The 24,864-nt window shown below is 38.2% G+C and overlaps 1 protein-coding gene across 3 annotated transcripts in view; it reads right to left on the bottom strand.

The window, feature by feature from the left end:
* ASB3 (ankyrin repeat and SOCS box containing 3) overlaps positions 1 to 24,864 on the bottom strand; it is a 107,006-nt gene that overhangs the window by 3,057 nt on the left and 79,085 nt on the right. For all 3 annotated transcript variants that reach the window (XM_069583339.1, XM_069583340.1, XM_069583338.1), the window contains 2 exons: positions 16,741 to 16,998; positions 10,479 to 10,612 (listed from right to left, as the gene is read on the bottom strand). In XM_069583339.1, coding sequence (XP_069439440.1) covers positions 10,479 to 10,612; positions 16,741 to 16,998 — 392 coding nt within the window. The remainder of the gene's footprint in view (positions 1 to 10,478; positions 10,613 to 16,740; positions 16,999 to 24,864) is intronic.

The raw sequence follows: 24,864 nt of genomic DNA, 5'->3' as shown, positions 1-24,864 counted from the left end.
ACATGCTACTAAAGTAATGCTCAAAATTCTCTAAGCCAGGCTTCAGCAATACATGAACGGTGAACGTCCTGTTCAAGCTGGTTTCAGAAAAGGCAGAAGAACCAGAGATCAAATTGCTAACATCCACTGGATCATGGAAAAAGCAAGAGAGTTCCAGAAAAACATCTATTTCTGCTTTATTGACTATGCCAAAGCCTTTGACTGTGTGGATCACAATAAACTGTGGAAAATTCTGGAAGAGATGGGAATACCAGACCACTTGACCTGCCTCTTGAGAAATCTGTATGCAGGTCAGGAAGCAATAGTTAGAACTGGACATGGAACAACAGACTGGTTCCAAATAGGAAAAGGAGTACATGAAGGCTGTATATTGTCACCCTGCTTATTTAACTTCTATGCAGAGTACATCATGAGAAACGCTGGACTGGAAGAAACACAAGCTGGAATCAAGACGGGAGAAATATCAAGAACCTCAGATATGCAAATGACACCACCCTTATGGCAGAAAGTGAAGAGCTAAAAAGCCTCTTGATGAAAGAGAAAGAGGAGAGCGAAAAAGTTGGCTTAAAGCTCAACATTCAGAAAACTAAGATCATGGCATCTGGTCCCATCACTTCATGGGAAACAGATGGGGAAACAGTGGAAACAGTGTCAGACTTTATTTTTTGGGGCTCCAAAATCACTGCAGATGGTGATAGCAGCCATGAAATTAAAAGACGCTTACTCCTTGGAAGAAAAGTTATGACCAACCTAGATAGCATATTCAAAAGCAGAGACATTACTTTGCTGACTAAGGTCCGTCTAGGCAAGGCTATGGTTTTCCTGTGGTCATGTATGGACGTGACAGTTGGACTGTGAAGAAGGCTGAGCGCCGAAGAATTGATGCTTTTGAACTGTGGTGTTGGAGAAGACTCTTGAGAGAGTCCCTTGGACTGCAAGGAGATCCAATCAGTCCATTCTGAAGGCGATCAGCCCTGGGATTTCTCTGGAAGGAATGATGCTAAAGCTGAAACTCCAGTACTTTGGCCACCTCATGCAGAGTTGACTCACTGGAAAAGACTCTGATGCTGGGAGGGACTGGGGGCAGGAGGAGAAGGGGACGACAGAGGATGAGATGGTTAGATGGCATCACTGACTGGATGGACATGAGTCTGAGTGAACTCCGGGAGATGGTGATGGACAGGGAGGCCTGGCGTGCTGCCATTCATGAGGTCACAAAGAGTCGGACACAACTGAGCAACTGAACTGAACTGAATGTTCATGAAATCTAGGAGTACTAAAAACAGATACTGGTTTTATGTGAATCAAATCTAATGCCTTTTGTTAAGTGCAAGAAATCCTTCATAAATCCCTGTGAAATGAACCAAAGATTACCAGACCAGGATCAGAGCAGCAAAGACAAGTACAATCAAGAGCCCAACTGACATCAGACCTGCTGGTCTGACTTCAAGTCTAGGGTTCTTTATTAATAACCCACAGGGCCTGAGACATGCTAGTTCTCTACCATCAGTAATATCTTCCAAACCACTGAAGTGAGTCCATCATCTTAGATTTTAATTTAAGCTTACCAGTTTAAGTTTAGTTCATTCAGAATTTGGGTAACTCCTCAAGTCACAGTGTTTCAAAATGCCAAATTAGAAAAGCAACAGAGTTAGTTTATTTTGTAAATAAAACCAAAGTCTAAGAAGAGTATTCCCTTAAACTGTGAGTCACACAGATTCCCCACTATAAAAATAAGACTACAGCAACGACAATATAGAGAACATTTACTTCCACTGTTTCCATATTTAATACTGTTTAAAATTTTACGCTTATCTGTAAACTTAAGGAAGAATCATTCTCACTTCAAAGATGAGAAAACACAGATAAGGGGAACACTGGAGTGATCAGCAGGAAACCACATGAAAAAAAGCTCAAACTGCAAACCCCAACAGTTTTCCAAAGGAGTACTAAGTAGGTTCAACTTCAAAAAGCAGGTGGCCCATGTTCAACTGTTACACATAAGGAAGCCCTCTCTTCCTCTGAGATCATGAACAATAGTTGGCCCTAATGTCACTGGATATGCACAAATGTAATAAAAGTTTCAGAAATGAGCATAACTGATTCTTGGTAAGCACACAGCTTGGCTGGTAGAGACAAAATGTCCTAACCGCTGCAAACACTGATTATGCCATGGGCACAGCCAGAAGGAACTGATAGAGAAAATGATAAGACTATAGAGCATGTACAAAGATCATGGCATCTGGTCCCATCACTTCATGGGAAATAGATGGGGAAACAGTAGAAACAATGTCAGACTTTATTTTGGGGGGCTCCAAAATCACTGCAGATAGTGATTGCAGCCATGAAATTAAAAGACGCTTACTCCTTGGAAGAAAAGTTATGACCAACCTAGATAGTATATTCAAAAGGAGAGACTACTCTGCCAACTAAGGTCCGTCTAGTCAAGGCTATGGGTATTCCTGTGGTCATGTATGGATGTGAGAGTTAGACTGTGAAGAAGGCTGAGCACCAAAGAATTGATGCGTTTGAACTGTGGTGTTGGAGAAGACTCTTGAGAGTCCCTTGGACTGCAAGGAGATCCAACCAGTCCATTCTGAAGGAGATCAACCCTGGGATTTCTTTGGAAGGAATGATGCTAAAGCTGAAGCTCCAGTACTTTGGCCACCTCATGCGAAGAGTTGACTCACTGGAAAAGACTCTGATGCTGGGAGGGATTGGGGGCAGGAGGAGAAGGGGACGACCCAGGATGAGATGGCTGGATGGCATCACGGACTCGATGGATGTGAGTCTGAGTGAACTCCGGGAGATGGTGATGGACAGGGAGGCCTGGCGTGCTGCGATTCATGGGGTCGCAAGGAGTCAGACACGACTGAGCGACTGAACTGAACTGAACAGAGCATGTGGGTTAAAGTGAGACTGGTTAAGAGAATTTTTACTCATATTGTATTACAGTTTAGTATGCACCTGGTTAAACTGAAACCTTTCATTCTGCACATTGTTAATGTAGATAGCTATTAAAAATCCAAAAGGAAGATGAAGGATGGCTGTGCAACCTGGAGGAGAGCGGCTGGCTCAGAGCTAAGGAATCCTTAATACTTCTCCAGCTTCACCAATTTGACAGACTACACTGACATACAAACTTCTCAGTCTGACCAGGGAGCGTGCCTCTAGCTTTCCCACAGTTTCCTATAGTTCAGACAAGCCTTTCAGAGCCATCTGACTACATCACAGGAGCCCTATTGCTCTATCTTTCACAACCAAATGAACCATTCATCTGCTTATGCGGATATGTGTGTAAAAAGCTTAATCATCTGTGATCAAGCCAAACTGGACCAGTACACATTTATTAGGGACTTTCCTGCTGGCTCAGATGGTAAAGAATCTGCCTACAATGCAGGAGATCCAGGTTCCATCCCTGGGTTGGGAAGATCCCCTGGAGAGGGGAATGGCTACCCACTCCAGTATTCTTGCCTAGAGAAGTCCATGGACAGAGGAGCCTGGTGGGCTACAGTTCATGGGGTCACAAAGAGTTGGACATGACTGAATACCTAACACGTTTATTATGGGAAGCTTATATGACTTGCCCATGTTGACACTGTACAGAAACAATGGAGCTGATACTAGATCCAAATGATTGGACCCCATGTCTAGGGTTTTCTAAACTGGTGATAAACCCAAAATAATTCTCTTAACATCTTCTAAACCACTGAAACTATCATAAATTTCAAGAGAGCTTTCCATTCAATAATTTTAAAAAGGATAGTTATTCCAGTTACTGATTCTACTTTTAATGCACTATTTTGATTTTCCTCCGGTGAGCACAAGATATCACTGGCCTGATGAACAGTTAGAGGTAAGAAATATATTAACATAGACAATAATATATTCATCAGTGCCATCTTAGTTTAATATGCCAGTGAATACTAAGGGAATTGTATAATCATATATGTAATATTTCAAGGCATGCAAAATTCCTATGAAAGTTTTAGTGATGCATAGTATTTCCAGATGTGTTGCCACTAGACTGAAAGAAGATCAAGACAAGCCTTGAATTTATAATATGGAAAAGCTCAGAAACTGTATGTAAAACATAACGTTCATAAAAACCTGTTAAAACCAGATTTGTTAAATAAATCTCTCTTTTCCAACATTATGGCACTGATCATAATCTAGAAAATGATGTATAAAACCACACTATAAATGATGTATAAATTTGTAAATGATGTATAAAACCACACTATATTTGGGTCACTTTTCTGACCTAATCATTTTCAAGTTAATATGTTAAACCCAGTTTACCTCCAGACCTATAAGCAGACAAGCAACCTTTACCTATTCATTTCTACATAGAAGTTTTCAATTTTGTTAACTTTGTCGTATGTACAAAGAACAATCAAAACAGAAGGTCACAGGTTATATGAAATTGTACTAAAATTAAAATAATGATCAAAATAAATCCCAAAATTCTTAATTATGCTTGTTAATGCCAAGTTTACTATAGTACAGCAATACATATATATCATAAAAACCCATTACCTATATTTTCCAGAACCATTTCATCACTAGCCTGCCCTCATGCCAATATTCAAATGATATATCTGCCTTGACTTTATTTCTATGGTTCCTCTGCAGGATTTTCCGCATCAAATGCATTCATCTGACTTCTGGGATATCTACTACAATATGTATTTTCATCACTAATATAATGTTTTTATGGTTCCATCCTTTTGTTCACAGTCTTCCTTAACTTACTTGTACAGTCTCTCTCTCTCTTCCACTGAAAACGTCCACTAAAAACTTCAACAAATATAAAAAGAAACTACCTAAAGATGCTGGAGTATAAATAACAGATAGATTAGGACAGGAAATGAAAACCTAAAAGAATGACCAGCAGAACAGCAATGAACAGAATGAATGGAAAGGGCACCACCCAGTAACAAGCCCTGAGCTACAGTTGAGAGGCGAAAGTGAAAGTCACTCAGTCGTGCCCAACTCTTTGGACCCCATGGACTATACAGTCCATGGAATTTTCCAGGCCAGAATACTGGAGTGGGTAGCCTTTCCTTCTGCAGGGGACATTCCCAACCCAGGAATCAAACCCAGGTATACCACATTGCGGACAGATTCTTTACCAGTTGAGTCACAAGGGAAGCCAAAAATACTGGAGTGAGTAGCCTATCCCTTCTCCAGCAGATGGATTCCCCAGGAATCAAACTGGGGTCTCCTGCACTGCAGGAAGATTCTTTACCAACTGAGCTATCAGAGAACCTGAGCTGGAGTTGAGGAGTCATTATTAACCAGTTGTATGACCTTCAACAAGTCATTTAGGTGCTTCAACCTTCAGCTCCTCTTCTATGAAACGGGCATAATGCCTCATCTATACTATGAACATAACTGACACCTCTCTGAATCTAAACATTATAAACTGTACAATATATCATACAAATCCTAACCATCTTCTAATCTAGTGAAATTGAAATGTTTTGGCTGCACACTCAATTAGTGAAAAGTCTTTTGAGTACATCACTCCAATGTATGGATATTTCAGTTCAGGTCAGTTGCTCAAGTCGTGTCCAACTCATTGTGACCCCATGGACTGCAACACACCAGGCATCCCTGTCCATCACCACCTCCCGGAGTTTACTCAAACTCATGTCCACTGAGTCAGTGATGCCATCTAACCATCTCATCCTCTATTGTTTCCTTCTCCTTCTGCCTTCAATGCTTCCCAGTATCAGGGTCTTTTCAAATGAGTCAGCTCTTTGCAAAGGGTGGCCATAGTATTGAAGTTTCAGCTTCAGCATCACTCCCTCCAATGAATATTCAGGACTGATTTCTTTTAGAATGAACTGGTAAGATCTCCTTTCAGTCCAAGGGACTCTCAAGAGTCTTCTCCAACACCACAGTTCAAAAGCATCAATTCTTTGGCACTCAGCTTTCTTTATGGTCCAACTCTCATATCCATACATGACTGACTACTGGAAAAACCATAGCTTTGACTAGAAGGACCTTTGTTGGCAAAGTAATGTCTCTGCTTTCTAATATGCTATCTATGAAAAGGCAAAATAATAGGATACTGAAAGAGGAACTCCCCAGGTCATTAGGTGCCCAATATGCTACTGGAGATCAATGGAGAAATAACTCCAGAAAGAATGAAAGGATGGAGCCAAAGCAAAAACAATACCCAGCTGTGGATGTGACTGGTGATACAAGTAAGGTCTGATGCTGTAAAGAGCAATACTGCATAGGAACCTGGAATCAATCCATAGGTCCATGAATCAAGGCAAACTGGAAGTGGTCAAACAAGAGATGGCAAGAGTGAACGTCAACATTCTAGGAATCAGTGAACTAAAATGGACTGGAATGGGTGAATTTAATTCAGATGACCATTATATCTACTACTGAGGGCAGGAATCCCTTAGAAGAAATGGAGTAGCCATCATGGTCAATGAAAGAGTCCGAAATGCAGTACTTGGATGCCATCTCAAAAACGACAGAATGATCTCTGTTCGTCTCCAAGGAAAACCATTCAATATCACAGTAATCCAAGTCTATGCCCCAACCAGTAATGCTGCAGAAGCTGAAGTTGAACGGTTCTATGAAGACCTACAAGACCTTTTACAACTAACACCAAAAAAGATGTCCTTTTCATTATAGGGGACTGGAATGCAAAAGTAGGAAGTCAAGAAACACCTGGAGGAACAGGCAAATCTGGCCTTGGAATATGGAATGAAGCAGGGCAAACACTAATAGAGTTTTGCCAACAGAATGCACTGGTCATAGCAAACATCCTCTTCTAACATCACAAGAGAAGATTCTACATAGGGACATCACCAGATGGTTAACACTGAAATCAGATTGATTATATTCTTTGCAGCCAAAGATGGAGAAGCTCTATACAGTCAACAAAAACAAGACCAAGAGCTGACTGTGGCTCAGATCATGAACTCCTTATTGCCAAATTCAGACTGAAATTGAAGAAAGTAGGGAAAACCAACAGACCATTCAGGTATGACCTAAATCAAATGCCTTATGATTATACAGTGGAAGTGAGAAATAGATTTAAGGGACTAGATCTGATAGATAGAGTGCCTGATGAACTATGGATGGAGATTCATGACACTATACAGTAGACAGGGATCAATACCATCCCCATGGAAAACAAAAGCAAAAAAGCAAAATGGCTGTCTGGGGAGGCCTTACAAATAGCTGTGAAAAGAAGAGAAGTGAAAAGCAAAGGAGAAAAGGAAAGATATAAGCATCTGAATGCAGAGTTCCAAAGAATAGCAAGAAGAGATAAGAAAGCCTTCTTCAGCGATCAATGCAAAGAAATAGAGGAAAAAAACAGAATGGGAAAGACTAGAGCTCTCTTCAAGAAAATTAGAGATACCAAGGGAACGTTTCAGGCAAAGATGGGCTTGATAAAGGACAGAAATGGTCTGGACCTAACAGAAGCAGAAGATATTAAGAAGAGCTGGCAAGAATACACAGAAGAACTGTACAAAAAAGATCTTCACCACCCAGATAATCACGACGGTGTGATCACTCACCTAGAGCCAGACATCCTGGAATGCGAAGTCAAGCGGGTCTTAGAAAGCATCACTACGAACAAAGCTAATGGAGGTGATGGAATTCCAGTTGAGCTGTTTCAAATCCTGAAAGATGATGCTGTGAAAGTGCTGTACTCAAAATGCCAGCAAACTTGGAAAACTAAGCAGTGGCCACAGGACTGGAAAAGGTCAGTTTTCATTCCAATCCCAAAGAAAGGCAATGCCAAAGAATGTTCAAACTACTGCACAATTGCACTCATCTCGCATGCTAGTAAAGTAATGCTCAAAATTCTCCAAGCCAGGCTTCAGCAATACGTGAACTGTGAACTCCCTGATGTTCAAGCTGCTTTTAGAAAAGGCAGAGGAACCAGAGATCAAATTGCCAACATCCACTGGATCATGGAAAAAGCAAGAGAGTTCCAGAAAAACATCTACTTCTGTTTTATTGACTATGCCAAAGCCTTTGACTGTGTGGATCGTAATAAAATGTGGAAAATTCTGAGAGATGGAATACCAGACCACCTGACCTGCCTCGAGAAATCTGTATGCAGGTCAGGAAGCAACAGTTAGAACTGAACATGGAACAACAGACTGGTTCCAAATAGGAAAAGGAGTATGTCAAGGCTGTATATTGTCACCTGCTTCTTCAACTTCTATGCAGAGTACATCATGAGAAACGCTGGACTGGAAGAAACACAAGCTGGAATCAAGATTGCCAGGAGAAATATCAATCATCTCAGATATGCAGATGACACCACCCTTATGGCAGAAAGTGAAGAGGAGCTAAAAAGCCTCTTGATGAAAGTGAAAGAGGAGAGTGAAAAAGTTGGCTTAAAGCTCAACATTCAGAAAGCGAAGATCATGGCATCCAGTCCCATCACTTCATGGGAAATAGATGGGGAAACAGTGGAAACAGTGTCAGACTTTATTTTTGGGGGCTCCAAAATCACTGCAGATGGTGACTGCAGCCATGAAATTAAAAGATGCTTACTCCTTGGAAGGAAAGTTATGACCAACCTAGATAGTATATTCCAAAGCAGAGACAATACTTTGCCAGCTAAGGTCCATCTAGTCAAGGCTATGGGTATTCCTGTGGTCATGTATGGATGTGAGAGTTGGACTGTGAAGAAGGCTGAGTGCCGAAGAATTGATGCTTTTGAACTGTGGTGTTGGAGAAAACTCTTGAGAGAGTCCCTTGGACTGAAAGGAGATCCAACCAGTCCATTCTGAAGGAGATCAACCCTGGGATTTCTTTGGAAGGAATGATGCTAAAGCTGAAGCTCCAGTACTTTGGCCACCTCATGTGAAGAGTTGACTCACTGGAAAAGACTCTGATGCTGGGAGGGATTGGGGGCAGGAGGAGAAGGGGACGACCCAGGATGAGATGGCTGGATCACATCACGGACTCGATGGACATGAGTCTGAGTGAACTCCGGGAGATGGTGATGGACAGGGAGGCCTGGCGTGCTGCGATTCATGGGGTCACAAAGAGTTGGACACGACTGAGCAACTGAACTGAACTGAACTGAAGTAGAGATGTCCAAAAGTCAGTTGGATACATGGGACTGGAACCCAAAGAGGTTGTAGCAAGAGAAACCGACTAGAAAAGCATTAGCTACATTAATACCTCTGAGAAAGGCTTTTGTAAATCTTCAGCGGAAATAAAATCCTCTTAAGAGATGATGATTATTGCCCTAGCAAGCTCTACCTAGCGCCTAATTAAATAAGCAGCCCTTGATGGATTTAGTCTACCACATTCAATGCATTCACATTCAATTCTTGTCTTCATCTGGACAGACCTGCCATATGTTAAAGTCTTCAGAGTGAACTCTCACATATACTAATTGATAGGCTAATTTTCCCACTTGGCATATGCTCCTTTTTGCCTTTTTGTTCCCAAATAGATATTTCATTATCATTAAAGAAATTCTATACTGGAAGGTTTAGAGACTCCAAAGAGATTACACTTTTTCTTCAAAAAGAAACCTAAGAGTTTGAATATACCTCAGTTCAAGAATATATTTTCCTGAATGTCTGTTTTTGACTGAGAAAATTTACTTCAATGTAATTTTCCAAGAAATTAGAAGATATTTCTACATATGCTAAGTTCACTTGTTAAAAACCTATTCAACATGTTTTATGAAGAGTGACATTTCATGCAAAAATAGTACTGAAGAAATAATTTTCCTAACTTAAGACATAATCTGGTGAACAAAATAGATTAATATAAATCTACATAAATAAACAGAAATACTTTGCCTATGTTATATTTAGTTTAATTCAGTTTCCTTGTATATAATCTTATATTGCATCCTCTTTCTTTTTTAACTAGCTTGAAAGCTTTTTTTTTTTTGAGAGTAAGTTGATAATTTGTTTTAAAATAGTCATTTAAAATATCAATCAATTCACAAAATTTCTACCCAGCTCACTTGCATAGTTATATCTTATCAACATACTGGCATACATTCAGTAAGAAAAGTTAACAATAAAGAATGGTGATACTTCCTTTTAGAGACAATAAAATATTAAAGAGAGCACACACATCAACACACACTCCGAAGAGGAAAATTACATTCAGCATTTTTCTGACCACAAACTAAATATTGACCAACAAAATTTTTAGGATTCACTTTTGCTTGCATAACCCTTACTAAAAACAAAAGGGTATCATTAAAATATCACTAAATACCTGTTATTCTTTACGTGCTCCTTAGGCTAAACTTACAAAATCCGATATGATTTATGTTGAAGGAAATTGCTATGATCTCCCTCACAGTCCCATCCTCTCCCCACATAAAGAAAATGCAAATGATGCCAGTTTAATTATGTTCTCCAGTGACTCTTATCACTTAAAATTACAACACAGCTAGTGAAGACAGAGGAAAAAAAAGTAGTGACATGTATTGAAGAATTGTATTTTCTTACCAATATGTTGCTGTAGAGCCCAAGAGGAGTTTGAGGCACGAGCAGAGAGCATCTTTTCAACAGCTGGAGGAAGTCTCCTCCAATTAGTAAACTCCAAAGTGAAGATAAGAATGTCATCACTGACTGAGTCAATCCTACATTGACAAGATATTAATACACATTTAGACACAAAATTCACCAAGGGTTCACTGTGAAAACAAATACCATATACCAATTCTTACAACATCCTGATGTGGAGGCAGAAAGACAACTGCGGCAAAGAAAATATTCATGAAACAAAAGGCAAGTTCAGTGGATATGGAAAAATCATCAAACCAGGTTCCTACATGAAACTCAAGTGACTGTGCATGTAGCTGTCCAACAGATGACAAGAGGAGTTTCTACCCCAGCAGAGGTAGAATGCCTTGCCATCCCCAGCAGCAGCGGTGAGAAAAGGCAGACTTAGTGTCACTGTCATTAGTGGGTATGCCATCATCATCCTCCCAAGTGGAGCATCTTGCGAAATCCAGATTGGTCATCCTTACAGACACTCAACAGTGAAAGGAGAAAGCCGAAACACCCCAAAGTGAAAGTCACTCAGTCATGTCCGACTCTTTGTGACTGCATGGACTATACAGTGCTTGGAATTCTCCAGGCCAGAATACTGGAGTGGGTAGCCTTTCCCATCTCCAGGGGATCTTCTCAACCCAGGTATCGAACCCAGGTCTCCTGCATTGCGGGCAGATTCTTTACCAGCTGAGCCACAAGGAAAGCCCAAGAATACTGCAGTGGGTAACCTATCCCTTCTCCAGTGGATCTTCCTGACCCAGGAATCGAACCGGGGTCTCCTGCATTGCAGGCAGATTCTTTACCAGCTGAGCTATGAGGGAAGCCAAAGCTGTCCCTAAACTGGTATATGAGAGAGACAGCCTATTTCTGACCAACCCTGAGATTTACTACAACAGTTCTTGTTAAGAACCTTCCCTGTTACAGATATGACTCTAGAGGATGTACCAGAATAAGTTTTGTCTTTAAGGACTGAAAGAAGTGATGACAAACAGTTCTACTTCTCTTTTTTCAAAATAATGTCAGACTTCCTACCAACGCACCCAAAAGAGACTTCCCAAATTGTATAAGTACTTGAATCCTAATGTAAAGGGCAACGACCTAAGAAAAGTTCTGATTTCTAACAACACTTCTACTACTTACAAACACATTGCCTAAATTCTTTAAGCCCTAGATACTGGTCTCTAAAATGAGAATAACACTCACCCTGTGTATTTCAGGAGACTTCATAAAAATAGCTGAGGCAATACAGTGAACAGACTTTTAAAACTATAAAATACTATATAAATGTTTCATATAACTAGAGCCCGCTTGGAATTTTCAGTATTATATTCTCAGTGGGCCTTATAACATTGTACACATGAAATTTAGTCAAAGCGTAAAGACAACTCTAAATTCTAACAAGATTACTCATCTTGTACTCAATTAGATACTCCCCTAACATCACGCTGTTTGAAGAAAAATAAAATCATTAGGGTCTCTGGTGACTACTTCAAAACCAGAAATTCTTTTCAAGGTCGCTTTTTTGGAGACATTACTGAGCAAGGACAAAAGAAAGGGAAAAATAAAAGAAAAAGAAAGAAACTGAGTAATACTCTAAACTTGTCATCTCAAAAACAACTTATTTCATGTAATTCAGGATCCAAAGTATCCTTGAAATGACTGATTAAGAGTATGAAAATTATTTCCCAAATTTTTAATTCTCTAACATGCAAACTCATATAAGGAAAAACAAACTACAGCTCAAACCCTCTGGGAAACATTTTACTTCTCAAGAAGGTCTCAGTGCAGTCACAATTTATCAGAAAATACTGAAAATAAATGAAATGATAAAATAAATTCAAAGGCAAACAATCTCCTTCACTTTCTAGGAACCCACACCAAAGGTTTCTCAGTTCCAGTTCCTTATTTCTTTTTTAATGGTTTCATTTTTCTACCTTAATGTGCTTTAAGTCTCACTGTGATCAAACACAGTCATTTTTATGCAGTTATCTAAACACACACACAATAAATCCGTTTACACAGCTTTAGTTAACGTTATTTTACCAATGCTGACAGTGCCACTAAAAATGTATTGTTACTGTACTACATTGACCGTTACATTGTACAAAGCAGTTGTACAATCATAAATGGCTGACAGTTAATCAATTAAATGCACAGATGACATTCATTTTCTATTATTTGTCTATTGCACTGAGGGTGTGAGGGAAACCTAGTCTTGCATTAAAATATTTCAACTCTGCAGCTCATATTGTGACAGGCAATTATTTAGTCAGATACATTTTTAAAGACTATTTAAGACAAGCAATATCTAGGAAAGACATAATTCACATGACAAAGATTAAGCAACAGACTTACATGTGACATAAATAAAATACAACCAAAATCCACTTTAACAGCATATTGGAATTTTTATGGGATAATTTTTTATAACAGTTCTTTGAATGTAAACCGATCAAAGAAAGCAAAACATTCATCACATTCAGCATAAACACTGGCTTTATCCATTCAATAAAAGATAAGCAAACAAAAATTTGACCATGTTATGCATTTTTACTGCTAAAGTGAAATTTTTCTCTCGTGTTTTTCTAATAAATATAAAGTAACTAAAATTATTCCTTCAGAGTAAAATACATGCAATTTTTGTTCTCAATTCAAATAGCTGAAATTTTTACAATTTACTAAAAATAATATGTAGTTTACTGTTTATTAACTTTTTTCTATCCAAACACATCCAATAAACAAAGCACAAACCCAGTGGCTTATTACCACAAAAAATAGGCAAGATTTCTCAAATAGGCAAGTTTTCACATGAGGGGCTGGGAACCCCATGGGGATAGAAGACTATTTTAGGAGCCTTTTAGGAGGATAAAAGCCTTTTAGGAGCCTTTTAGGATAAGCTAAATAATTCCTTTTTCTTCCAACAGTCTGTGTAGTTGTCCGAGGAAGAAAAGAAAAGAGGATACATTTAATTTTTTCCTTAAATAGGTTATTCCTAATTTACAAATAGGAAAGAGAAAAGTTGCCCCAGATTCCTCCAGTTTAGGCAAAGGATTAAAGTATCCTTGTCACTTAGACGGTAAAGACTCTGTCTCCAATCCAAGCGACTCGGGAGCAATCCCTGGGTTAGGAAGATCCCCTGGAGAAGGGAATGGATACCTACTCCAGTATTCTTGCCTGGAGAATTTCATGGACAGAGGAGCCTGGTGAGCTATAGTCCATGAGGTTGCAAACAGTCAGACACAACTGAGAGACTAACAAGGTACCTGAAACTAAGTGACAAAATTACCACAACCCTGGGGATACACAGGACTAAGGCAGAAGAGCATAGGGGCTACAAAGACAGACTTGAGCCATACTACTGGACAGCCTGGGTCCCAATCTTAAGCCCTAGCACTAAATAGCTGTGTGAACTTTGGCAAGTATGTCATACACTCTGTGCCTCAATCCCCTTCTCCATAAATTAATGATAATAGTATCTACCATATTTAATATTAAATGAGTTAACAGTAAATAATCAATCATAGTAGCTACTGTATATCAGGCAATATTTTAAGTGTTGGTTAAAGAAATAAACAAACTAAAAACCAGAATGGAGCATGAAAGCTGAAAGTTACAGGAAGTAAGATGGAGCCAAGTAAGTAGCTTCAGTAGTAAAACACAGGAGTATGGCTGAGAAAAATGTGGGTGCCTTGTCAGACTTTATTTTTTTGGGCTCCAAAATCACTGCAGATGGTGACTGCAGCCATGAAATTAAAAGACGCTTACTCCTTGAAAGAAAAGTTATGACCAACCTAGATAGCATATTCAAAAGCAGAGACATTACTTTGCCGACTAAGGTCCGTCTAGTCAAGGCTATGGTTTTTCCTGTGGTCATGAATGGATGTGAGAGTTGGACTGTGAAGAAGGCTGAGCGCCGAAGAATTGATGCTTTTGAACTGTGGTATTGGAGAAGACTCTTGAGAGAGTCCCTTGGACTGCAAGGAGATCCAACCAGTCCATTCTGAAGGAGATCAACCCTGGGATTTCTTTGGAAGGAATGATGCTAAAGCTGAAGCTCCAGTACTTTGGCCACCTCATGTGAAGAGTTGACTCACTGGAAAAGACTCTGATGCTGGGAGGGATTGGGGGCAGGAGGAGAAGGGGACGACCGAGGATGAGATGGCTGGATGGCATCACTGACTCGATGGACGTGAGTCTGAGTGAACTCCGGGAGATGGTGATGGACAGGGAGGCCTGGCGTGCTGCGATTCATGGGGTCGCAGAGTCGGACACGACTGAGCAACTGAACTGAATTGAACTGGGAGTAAGAACAAAATGGAGTGACAGAGGAAAGGGAAAACCCTGCCAGGACTGCCCACAGTATCTCTATGAGCTGGATTTACAGAAGCATTTTGGGGAGGGAATGGTGAGGGGCAACTGCTTCTAGCTGTCAGAAGCCCAGACACAGCAATAAAATCCACTAAGTAAAAAGTTAAAGGCATTTAAATAGCTCTGTTAATAGCTGGATATCGCATTCAGGAGAGAGTGTTCATATCTCAGCAGCGAGCATATATGTGCATGCACATGTGCACACGTAAGGGGGGTTTGTTAGGACAAGGAAACACATACAAATAACTTCTAAAAATTATATTTCTCAATTGTCAATAATTTTATATCTCAGTTATCAAAAAATACTCTGAATTCTTGTGATATTTTATTAAAATGGTATACAGAGAATTACAACAGTGAGTACTTGACAGATAACGATGTATTAATCAATCAACTGCTGGAGAAAGAAGTAAATACAATCAGGGACTCAAACCACTGTAAATTATAAACAAAAAGTAAAGTGGAGACTAGAGCATGTATCTAAATTTTGCTTTACTTCTATATTCCTCAAATCGCCTAACAGATAGATAGCAGTTTTTCCTCACAAGCCACCAAACTGAAACATTCAGTATCAGAAAGACATGATAGTCCTAAACCTAAAACTTTAAATCTCTGCTTAGAGAAAATTGTTGAATTCTATATTATGGTAGACATAATAAAAAGGTGAGATACTGGGATCCTGCTAAATAAAGATCTTTTCTTTACAATATAGATGGAGAGGCCACCAGGTGGAAAATGGAGTCACAGAAATGCAAATTAAATTTACAAGTAGGAAGCACCAGTGTTGCCTGCATGAATCCCAGAGAGGACCTCTTTAAAAAGCAAAATTTAAATAACAAGATATCAAAGCACTTTTCTGCTGAAATCCAAAATTTCAGTACTTACCCAAACATTATTTTATTAAATGGTAGTTCTGAAGCACAAAAATGAAATCTTCCAAATATTTCATTGAAATTTTATAAAACACCCCATATTCTCTATATTCCTAGAGACTTTTATTCTATTTTCTCACTTGACTCAAATTATCAGGCCAAAAGAGTTCTCTCACTGCTACAATTATCAATAATTTCTCAGTCCATCTAGACACGTAACTCCTGCAAAGGCTTGTAGAACAGTTTTTATCCTTTTGCCCGAGAAAAATTCTGACTCAACTTTTATATAATCACTCATAGGCAATGCCCTTCTGGGAAACCACTTGAGGTAAACAGCTGTATCTTCAGCTGCTTCAGAAAACAGTATTTATTGAGAGAGACAGTTCAAACAGACAAGACGCTACAGGATAGGAGTATTCAATCTAGCTGGCTAAGGGATGCTAGATATCGCCAAAGCTGCTACAACCATTCTGTTGCAGGCGCAGCATGAGGGACGGCCCAAGTAGAAGAAATAGCCCTCCCGAGAGGATTCACTGGCACCCATTCCCTTCCGTTCCCTTCTAACCACCTCTGACCTTTTTCTAGGATTCTATCCTTACATTCAGGGCTTCCCAGGGGCTCAGTGGTAAAGAATCTGCCTGCCAAGCAGGAGACGCAGGTTCAATCCCTGAGTTGGGAAGATCCCCTGGTGAAGGAAATGGCAACCCATTCCAGTATTCTCGCCTGAAAAATCCCAAGGACGGGGGGCTTGGTGGGCTACAGTCCATGGGGTCACAAAAGAATCAGACACGACTTAGCAATAAACAAAAACAATCCCTACATTCCATCTCACTATTAGCAGGTCCCCAATTCCTTCATCCCAACACAGCCACCACAATCAAGACACACACAATAACAACCTCTTCCCAACACAGGGATTTCAAGAGACTGGGGAAAATGAAAAGAGTAAGGCCCACAGTGGTAGGATTTCTTACCAGGAACTGCAGAGTAGGTTCAGTGGGTCAAATCCAGCAAGCAGCAGAGACGGCAACCACTCTTTGTAGTTCATCTGTGCTTTAACTGCATGATTTATAAACTCAGACATATGGTCCCATGGTGTCGATGGGCAACATTTCTTCAAAAAGTAGCGAAATACTGAAAACCTCTCATACTTCAGGCAGTATGCCAAATGAAGTTCATTCAGCTGAGCTCCATATTTCAAAAGAATATTTACAATTCCAAAGAAGTCACAGCTCCATCAACAAAAAGAAAGGAAGGTAGGGGAAGGGGAGGGGAGGGGAAGGGAAGAGAAGATTTTCACATTAAAAAAAAATCTTACAAATAGTTAATAGTAGTTATAACTGGAAAATAATAGCAGATGCTCAAGAGGGAGGGGACATATGTATACCTATGGCTAATCCGTGTTGGTGTACAGCAGGAATTAACACAACATTGTAATTAGATGTACAGCAGAAACCAACACAATATTGTAATTATCCTTCAATTAAAAATAATTTAAAAAAAGAATGGCAGACGTGATAGTGGATGGTTTTACAGGTCCAGTGGATTGAGACTAGAAGACATTTAATTTATACCACGTTGCATGGTTTTTAATTTTCAACTATGAACAAGTCATGCCCTTAGAATTTAAAATACTTACCTTAAATAAAATTATCACTGACAAGTAAAACTCTTTTCAAATTGTGATTTTTTATACACAATGGATTATCTATACTACAAAATACTTGCTAAACAAAGTTAATAAACAACATGATCAGTCAAAAAACACAGGATCAATTTCCCTCTTTCTTTTAAATTTCTAGTGGTAGAAAGCAATCAAATAGAAAGCCTCTTTTATGAACAAAAACTTAATCTAAAGCTTTAAATTTTTTAAAATTAATCTTTATCAAGTGTTTTACTGAATGAAAGTGTATTATTTTATACCTGCTGAATTGGTTACATGTTTTAAAAATGATCATCCTGCTAAGTTGTGCTTAAAATGACTAAAAGTAAGTTTAACTCTTTTATGAGAGAGCTAATTGGCAAAAGGTGTCAAAAGAGGTATTATAGCAAAGATGTAAAGAGCACAGACTGGAGCCAGACTGCTCAGCCACTTACTAGCTGTGTGACTTTGAGCAAGTTACTTAACCATCCTGGCACACAGAACTAGCGTTATATAAGTATTTGTAAAATAAAATGATACGCAAAGTAAAATACCACAAATTTAAATATAATAAACATAAATCCTGGGAATTTATCTATGAGACAAAACTAAATTATATGCTATTTGCACAAATATATTAACCACAGTACTGTCTATATCATATTTTTTTAAATAAATTAACTGTTTAACAGAGGAGGAGATATGTGCAAAATATGACAGTCATGAAAAACTAAAATTATGATGGTTATGTGATCACATTTAAAAAACTGTTTATGATATAAGTTTAAGAAAGTTCAATAAACATGTATGTTCACTACACAGACAACTGTGAAATAAAATATGCAGGAATAAAATAAGTCTCCTGAAATTGGCATTAATGCTATTATAAATAACAAGAAATTTTTAAAAACTTCATTATTCATAGTATTAAAGAATCTAAATAATTAAGAATCATAAAAAGAATTTAAAAAACAAATATAAAACATTTAAACCATTGTCATGTGAGACCAACTACTTCTGAGAACTTGAGTGCAAGGTTTCAAAGCAGTTAAATACCATATATATAAATATCACTTATGTAAATTTTTGCAAATCTGTTTTATTTGCTCTCCAATTTGTGCTTCTTTTCTTCAGTTAAAAGATTAAATAAAAATTCTCTTCATTATCAATAATATACATAGCAATTAGAAAAGAAAAACTATAATCCTAAAATTTTCTTATAAAAATTAATTAACTTTGTTGTCTGTCTAGTATATATTGATATTTGTTCCTGGAAACACCATCATTCTTATCACTGTTCTTGAAAAGAGCCCTGTATACACTTTTTTTTTTTCCTATGGCTATTTTCAGATACAGTAAAGCTAAAAGAATTTATTGCCAACAGTCCTGCACTACAAGAAATGCTAAAAGATATATTTTTTTTTTTTTTGTATTGGGGTTTAGCCGATTAACAAACAATGCTGTGACAGTTTCAGGTAACAGTGTAGGGACTCAACCATGCCTGTGTATTTGTATCCACTCTTAGAGGATATACCTCTGACTGATGGTTTTAAACAGTTATAAGCAATTTCTTTCAACCACTCTGACCTCATTTAACTAGGCCCTCATTATGCTGCCTGCAGTTATTACTTGCTGATTCCACTACAGAACAGATGAGCAACACATGACATGGACTTTGGCACACATTCCAACAAACTTATAGCAAAGTGGGAAAAGCGCGAGACACTGCCTCATTACGAATGTGATACACAATTCTCAAAAACACTTAATTTTCAAGGCATGTATGTTTATATGTACACTTCAGAAACTGGCTGAACTCTTCCCTTAAGCAACGTGAAAGCATCAATGGCCTAACCACAGATGCTTTAGCTCTCAGAGAGGATGACGTATTTTTGCTATAGAATACAAAGGTAAATGAGAGCCCTAAATGCACCCTGTTATATTAAGTGCCACAGATGGCTAGAGAATCTATTTTCTGTTTAGGAAAAAAACTATAAAACCAAGAGGCTTTCCTATTCAAGTTTCAAATATAGCATCTAGCCATGTGACTCATGCTAAGGAAAAACTTAGGAACAAGGCCATTGATAAACCAACCATCCATCTCTAAATGTTAGAGGAACATGTGCACATATAACTCTCCATAATAACAACCTTTATCTATTCTACACCAGGCAACTATGATAACTGTGTTACATGGAAGATTTGCCTTAATATTCACAATAACCCTAAAAGGTAACTTTTATTACCATCCCCACTCTAGATGCAAAAACTGAAGCTTAATCACAAAACTAGGAATTTGCAAAACTGGGATAATAATAGCTAATCAAAATCCAACAGTGAATATGATATAGCAAATATCAGAAATATCTCATATAAAAACAAAACATCTCAGGAAATAGTCACATCAGGAATTATTTTAAGGCCAGACCTATGTTTCTTGAAGTATGTTCCATGGAACACTAGTCCCTGCAAATGATCTATGTTAAAAAATCCTCCATAATTAAAATATTCGAGAAGTCCTTTATAGTATGTGAAGTAAGTGAAGTCGCTCAGTCGTGTCCAACTCTTTGCAACCCCATGGACTGTAGCCTACCAGGCTTCTCTGTCCAAGGGATTCTCCAGGCAAGAATACTGGAGTGGGTTACCATTTCCTTCTCCAGGGGATCTTCCTGACCTAGGGATCAAACCCAGGTCTCCCGCACTGGAGGCAGATGCTTTAACCTCTGAGCCACCAGGGAATACACATTAGTCCATATAAGAGAGAAATATAGGATGAACTTAATTTTAAACAGTATGCTAGTTACATTTTTTAAATATATGCTCAAATATTCTTCTTCAAACTCCAGATACATTTCAGAGGAAGTGCCTTTAGAATTAAAGCAATAGATCCAATCATTAATCAGAAAAAAGCATAATAAAGAGGATATAAAATGCCCCAAAAGTCTGTAAATACAGGAACAATAGTGTATTTATTGTAAAGTTCATCCTATGTTTCCAAATTTTTAAAACTTTGGTAGACTCATCCCCCCTTAGGAATCCATAAAACACACCACCATAAAAAAAATTCTTAGAAGCCTTTCAGGAAACAAATCTAATTGCCACTGCTTAACCCTGTGTTTTCCAAACTTAATTAACTAAAGAACCCTTTTTATCCTATGTATTATCTATTAACAATGTATAGAAACAGTATTCTACAAAACACAGCTACAACTCCTTCTAATTATCACACTGCCTTGTATTAGAAGGAATAAGAGCACACACCTAAAAGGCTTTTATAAACTACCTACTGCTACATTATAAACTCTTTTTCAACAGAACTACCATTTACATGATCAATAATAAACACAAAATAAAACTGGAGGATCATAAAACTTTTTCAGCATGCCCTGAGCTTCTGTTACATTATACATCTCAAATATACATAACAAGCCCCAGCAACTCAAGTAACTTCAGTGCTCTACAATGACCTTGATTATTACATGTCAATGAGCAAGATAAAGGCTTAGATAAAACTTTGGTTAAAATATAAATTACATGGGAATATGTATGTGTTTCTCTTAACACTTAATATAAATTCTCTTTCAAGCCCTGATGGTGAATCAGAAAAACTCTTCAAGTCCTAGAGTAGTCCTTCTTATTTAACACAAATATCAAGAACTACTTATGACACATTAAGAGACTTCATATTATGTAACAGTGAAAACCATAAGGCACAGAGAGAGAGAAGTTTAAAAACCAAAAATGCAATGCCTAAACCTTATTTGGGGGCTTGTACACTTTCCATCATACTGCCCTTTTAAGTTCAAAACTGTGCACAGAAACAGGCTCAGATAAAAAAGAAGCACAGTAAAAGGAAATTCAACATGTTAGTAAGGTTTCTTTTAAACAAATGGAAATGAACAAATATCTTAATAACCCAACAAAACTTACAACTGACTTTTTAGCTGAATTATTAAAAGGCCATATAGGAAGTTTTACTGAATGCCTTTTAACCATCAGCTGCAAATAAAATAAAGACATTACATTGTGTCAGATGTATCCATGTGTGATATGATGATAAGAATGGACACAATTATTTTTATAAAATTAACAGGGTAACAATGATCAGTATTGATTAGAAAGACAGATGTAATCAGGACAGGAGCCCTTTCTATAGCCATATATAAAAGGCATTAATATTTGTTTAAATTTCCTGTAATTTCTCAACTTCCCATCTCTTTCACCCATTCCAGTTAAAGATGTCATTTTGTTATATTTTCTCATTTGAGTTGAATTACTCAGCTATGCCCCTGAAAGACTGGCTTCATGTCACTGGAGCTGTTAACTTGTTAGCCCCAAAGGACAAAGAATTCTTTTGTACAGCAGTGGAGGAGACAAGACAACTTTCCATCATGCTTTGGAGTATGAGAAGAGCTAAAGGTCACTACTTCAAATAGAAGTCTATTCTCTCCAAGGGATACTCAGTAAAAATGTTTCAGAATGCTAATCCTGAGCTTAAAAGTTAAATTGGCTGAATAAAACAAAAAAGAAGAGAAAACTCAAAACCCAGAGCCATTATTTATTATCTTCATCACTTTTTGATATTAATTATACTGCTTGTAAAAGCAGATAACTTTACCATAATGTAACAGACCAACAGTGCAAAGAGCATCAGAAATGTTAAATTTCTAGACCTCAGGAGAAATGCCAGAAAACATACAAATAAGAAAACAAAAGTTTTTGGAAACTATAAGCAAGGTGAAAAGGCAGCCTTCATAACGGGAGAAAATAATAGCAAAGGAAACAACTGACAAAGAATTAATCTCCAAAATATACAAGCAGTTCATACAACTCAATACCAGAAAAATGAACAACCCAATCAAAAAGTGAGCCAAAGAACTAAACTAACATTTCTCCAAAGAAGACATACAAGTGGCTAATAAATCATGAAAAGGTACTCAACATCACTCTTTATCAGAGAAATGTAAATCAAAATCACAATGAAGTACCATCTCACACTGGTCAGAATGGCTGCCACCAAAAAGTTTACAAACAATAAATGCTGGAGAGGGTGTGGAGAAAAGGGAATCCTCTAACACTCTTGGTGGGAATGCAAACTGATACAGCCACTATGGAGAACAGTATGGAGATTCCTTAAAAAACTGGAAATAGAACTGCCATATGATCCAACAATCCACTGCTGGACATACACACCAAGGAAATCAGAATTGAAAGAGACACAAGTAACCCAATGTTCACTGCAGCACTGTTTACAATAGCTAAGACATGGAATCAACCTAGATGTCCATCAGCAGAAAAACAGGTAAGGTACGTAAACACAATGGAGTTTTACTCAGCCAAGAAAAAGAACACATGTGAGTCAGTTCTAATGAAGTGGGTGAAACTGGAGCCTATAATACAGAGTGAAATGAATCAGAAACACCAATACAGTATATTAACACATATATACGGAATTTAGAAAGACGTTAATGATGATCCTATATGCAAGACAGCAAAAGAGACACAGATGTAAAGAACAGACTTTTGGACTGTGTGGAAGAAGGCGAGGGTGGGATGATTTGAGAGAATAGCATTGAAACATGTATATTACCATATATAAAATACATGACTATTGCAAGTTCAATACATGAAGCAGGGTACCCCAAACTGGTGCTCTGGGACAATCCAGAGGGATGCAGTGGGGAGGGAGGAGGGAGGGAGGTTCAAGATGCAGGGATACATGTGTACTCATGGCTGATTCATGTCAATGTATGGCAAAAACCACCACAATATTGTAAAGTAATTATCCTCCAATTAAAATAACTTAAAAAAAGTTTTTGACTCATTAATAACTAAAGTCAGGTAAGTGTTGATTAAATCTTTTATACAATGATCTTATACCAAACCAACATTACTATAACAACACACTGTTACTATAAAAATAAAATTTCAAAACTCATACCACAGACTTCCCTGATGGATCAGTGGTAAAGAAATCTGCCTGCCAATGCAGATGCGGGTTCAATCCCTGGTCCAGGAAGATCTCACATACCATGAAACAACTAAGCCCATGCACCACAACTATTGAGCTCTAGAGCTCAGGAACTGCAACTACTGAACCCACGTGCCACAACTACTGAAGCCCTGTGCCCTAGAGCCCGTGCTCCACAACAACAAAAGATACCGAAAGGAGAAGACCACATACCACAAAGAGGAGTAGCCTCGCTCCCTGTAACTAGAGAAATGCCCACTCAGCAGCAAAGACTCAGCAGAGCCAAAATAAAACAAAACAACACCGGAGATCAATTCCAGATAGCAGAGCACTGAAACTGCAACTAGCCATTGAGCAACTACTGACAGGACACTGGAACTCACCAAAAAAAGATACCCCATGTCCAAAGACAAAGGAGAAACCACAACAAGACACCTCATCCACCACAAGGCAGACAGAAGAAGCCAAGAAAATCCCACAGTCACCAGAATGAAAACCATATCACAGAAAGTTAAGCAAAATGAAAAGGCAGAGGATCATGTCCCAGATGAAGGAATAAGATAAAATCTCAGAAAAGCAATTAAATAAAACAGAGATAAGCAACCTTCCAGGAAAAGAATTCAGAATAATGACAGTGAAGATGACCCAGGATCTTGGAAACAGAATGGAGAAGATGCAAGAAATGCTTACCAAAGACCTAGAAGAACTAAAGAACAAACAGATGAACAATACACTGGAAGGAATCAAGAGCAGAATAACTGAGGCAGAAGAACAGATAAGTGACTGGGAAGACAGAATGGTGGAAATCACTGCCACAAAACAGAATATTTAAAAAAGGATGAAAATATATATATATGAGGACAACCTAAGAGACCTCTAAGACAACACTAAAGGCACCGACATTTGCATTATAGGGTCCCAGAAGGAGAAGAGAGAGAGAGGATCTGAGAAAATATTTGAAGAGATAATAGCTGAAAACTTGCCTAATTGGGAAAGGAAATAGTCAACCACGTTCAAGAAGCACAAAGAGTCCCAGGCAGAATAAACCCAAGGAGGAACACACCAAGACACATAGTAATCAAACTGGTGAAAATTAAAGACAAAAATATTAGAAGCAACAAGGGACAAACGACAAATAACATATAAGGGAACTCCCATAGGTTATCAGCTGATTTCTCAACAGAAACTCTACAAGCCAGTAGGGAATGGCACAATATATTTTAAAGTGATGAGGAAAGAACCTGCAACCAAGAATATTCTATTCAGCAAGACTCTAGTTCAGATTTGATGGAGAAATCAAAAGCTTTACAGACAAGCTTTTGTTAAGAGACAAGCAAAGTTAAGAGAATTCAGTAACACCAAACCAGCTTTACAACAAATGCTAAAGGAACTTCTCTAGGCAGGAAACACAAAAGGAGGAAAAGATCTACACAAAATAAACTTGAAACAAATTAGAAAACCATAAAAGGATCATGCTGCTGCGGA

Source organism: Ovis canadensis, chromosome 3 (genome assembly GCF_042477335.2).
Source record: "Ovis canadensis isolate MfBH-ARS-UI-01 breed Bighorn chromosome 3, ARS-UI_OviCan_v2, whole genome shotgun sequence".
Taxonomy (NCBI): domain Eukaryota; kingdom Metazoa; phylum Chordata; class Mammalia; order Artiodactyla; family Bovidae; genus Ovis; species Ovis canadensis.
Note: the sequence above shows the minus strand (reverse complement) of the source record. Positions and strands in the feature narration are given on the sequence as shown.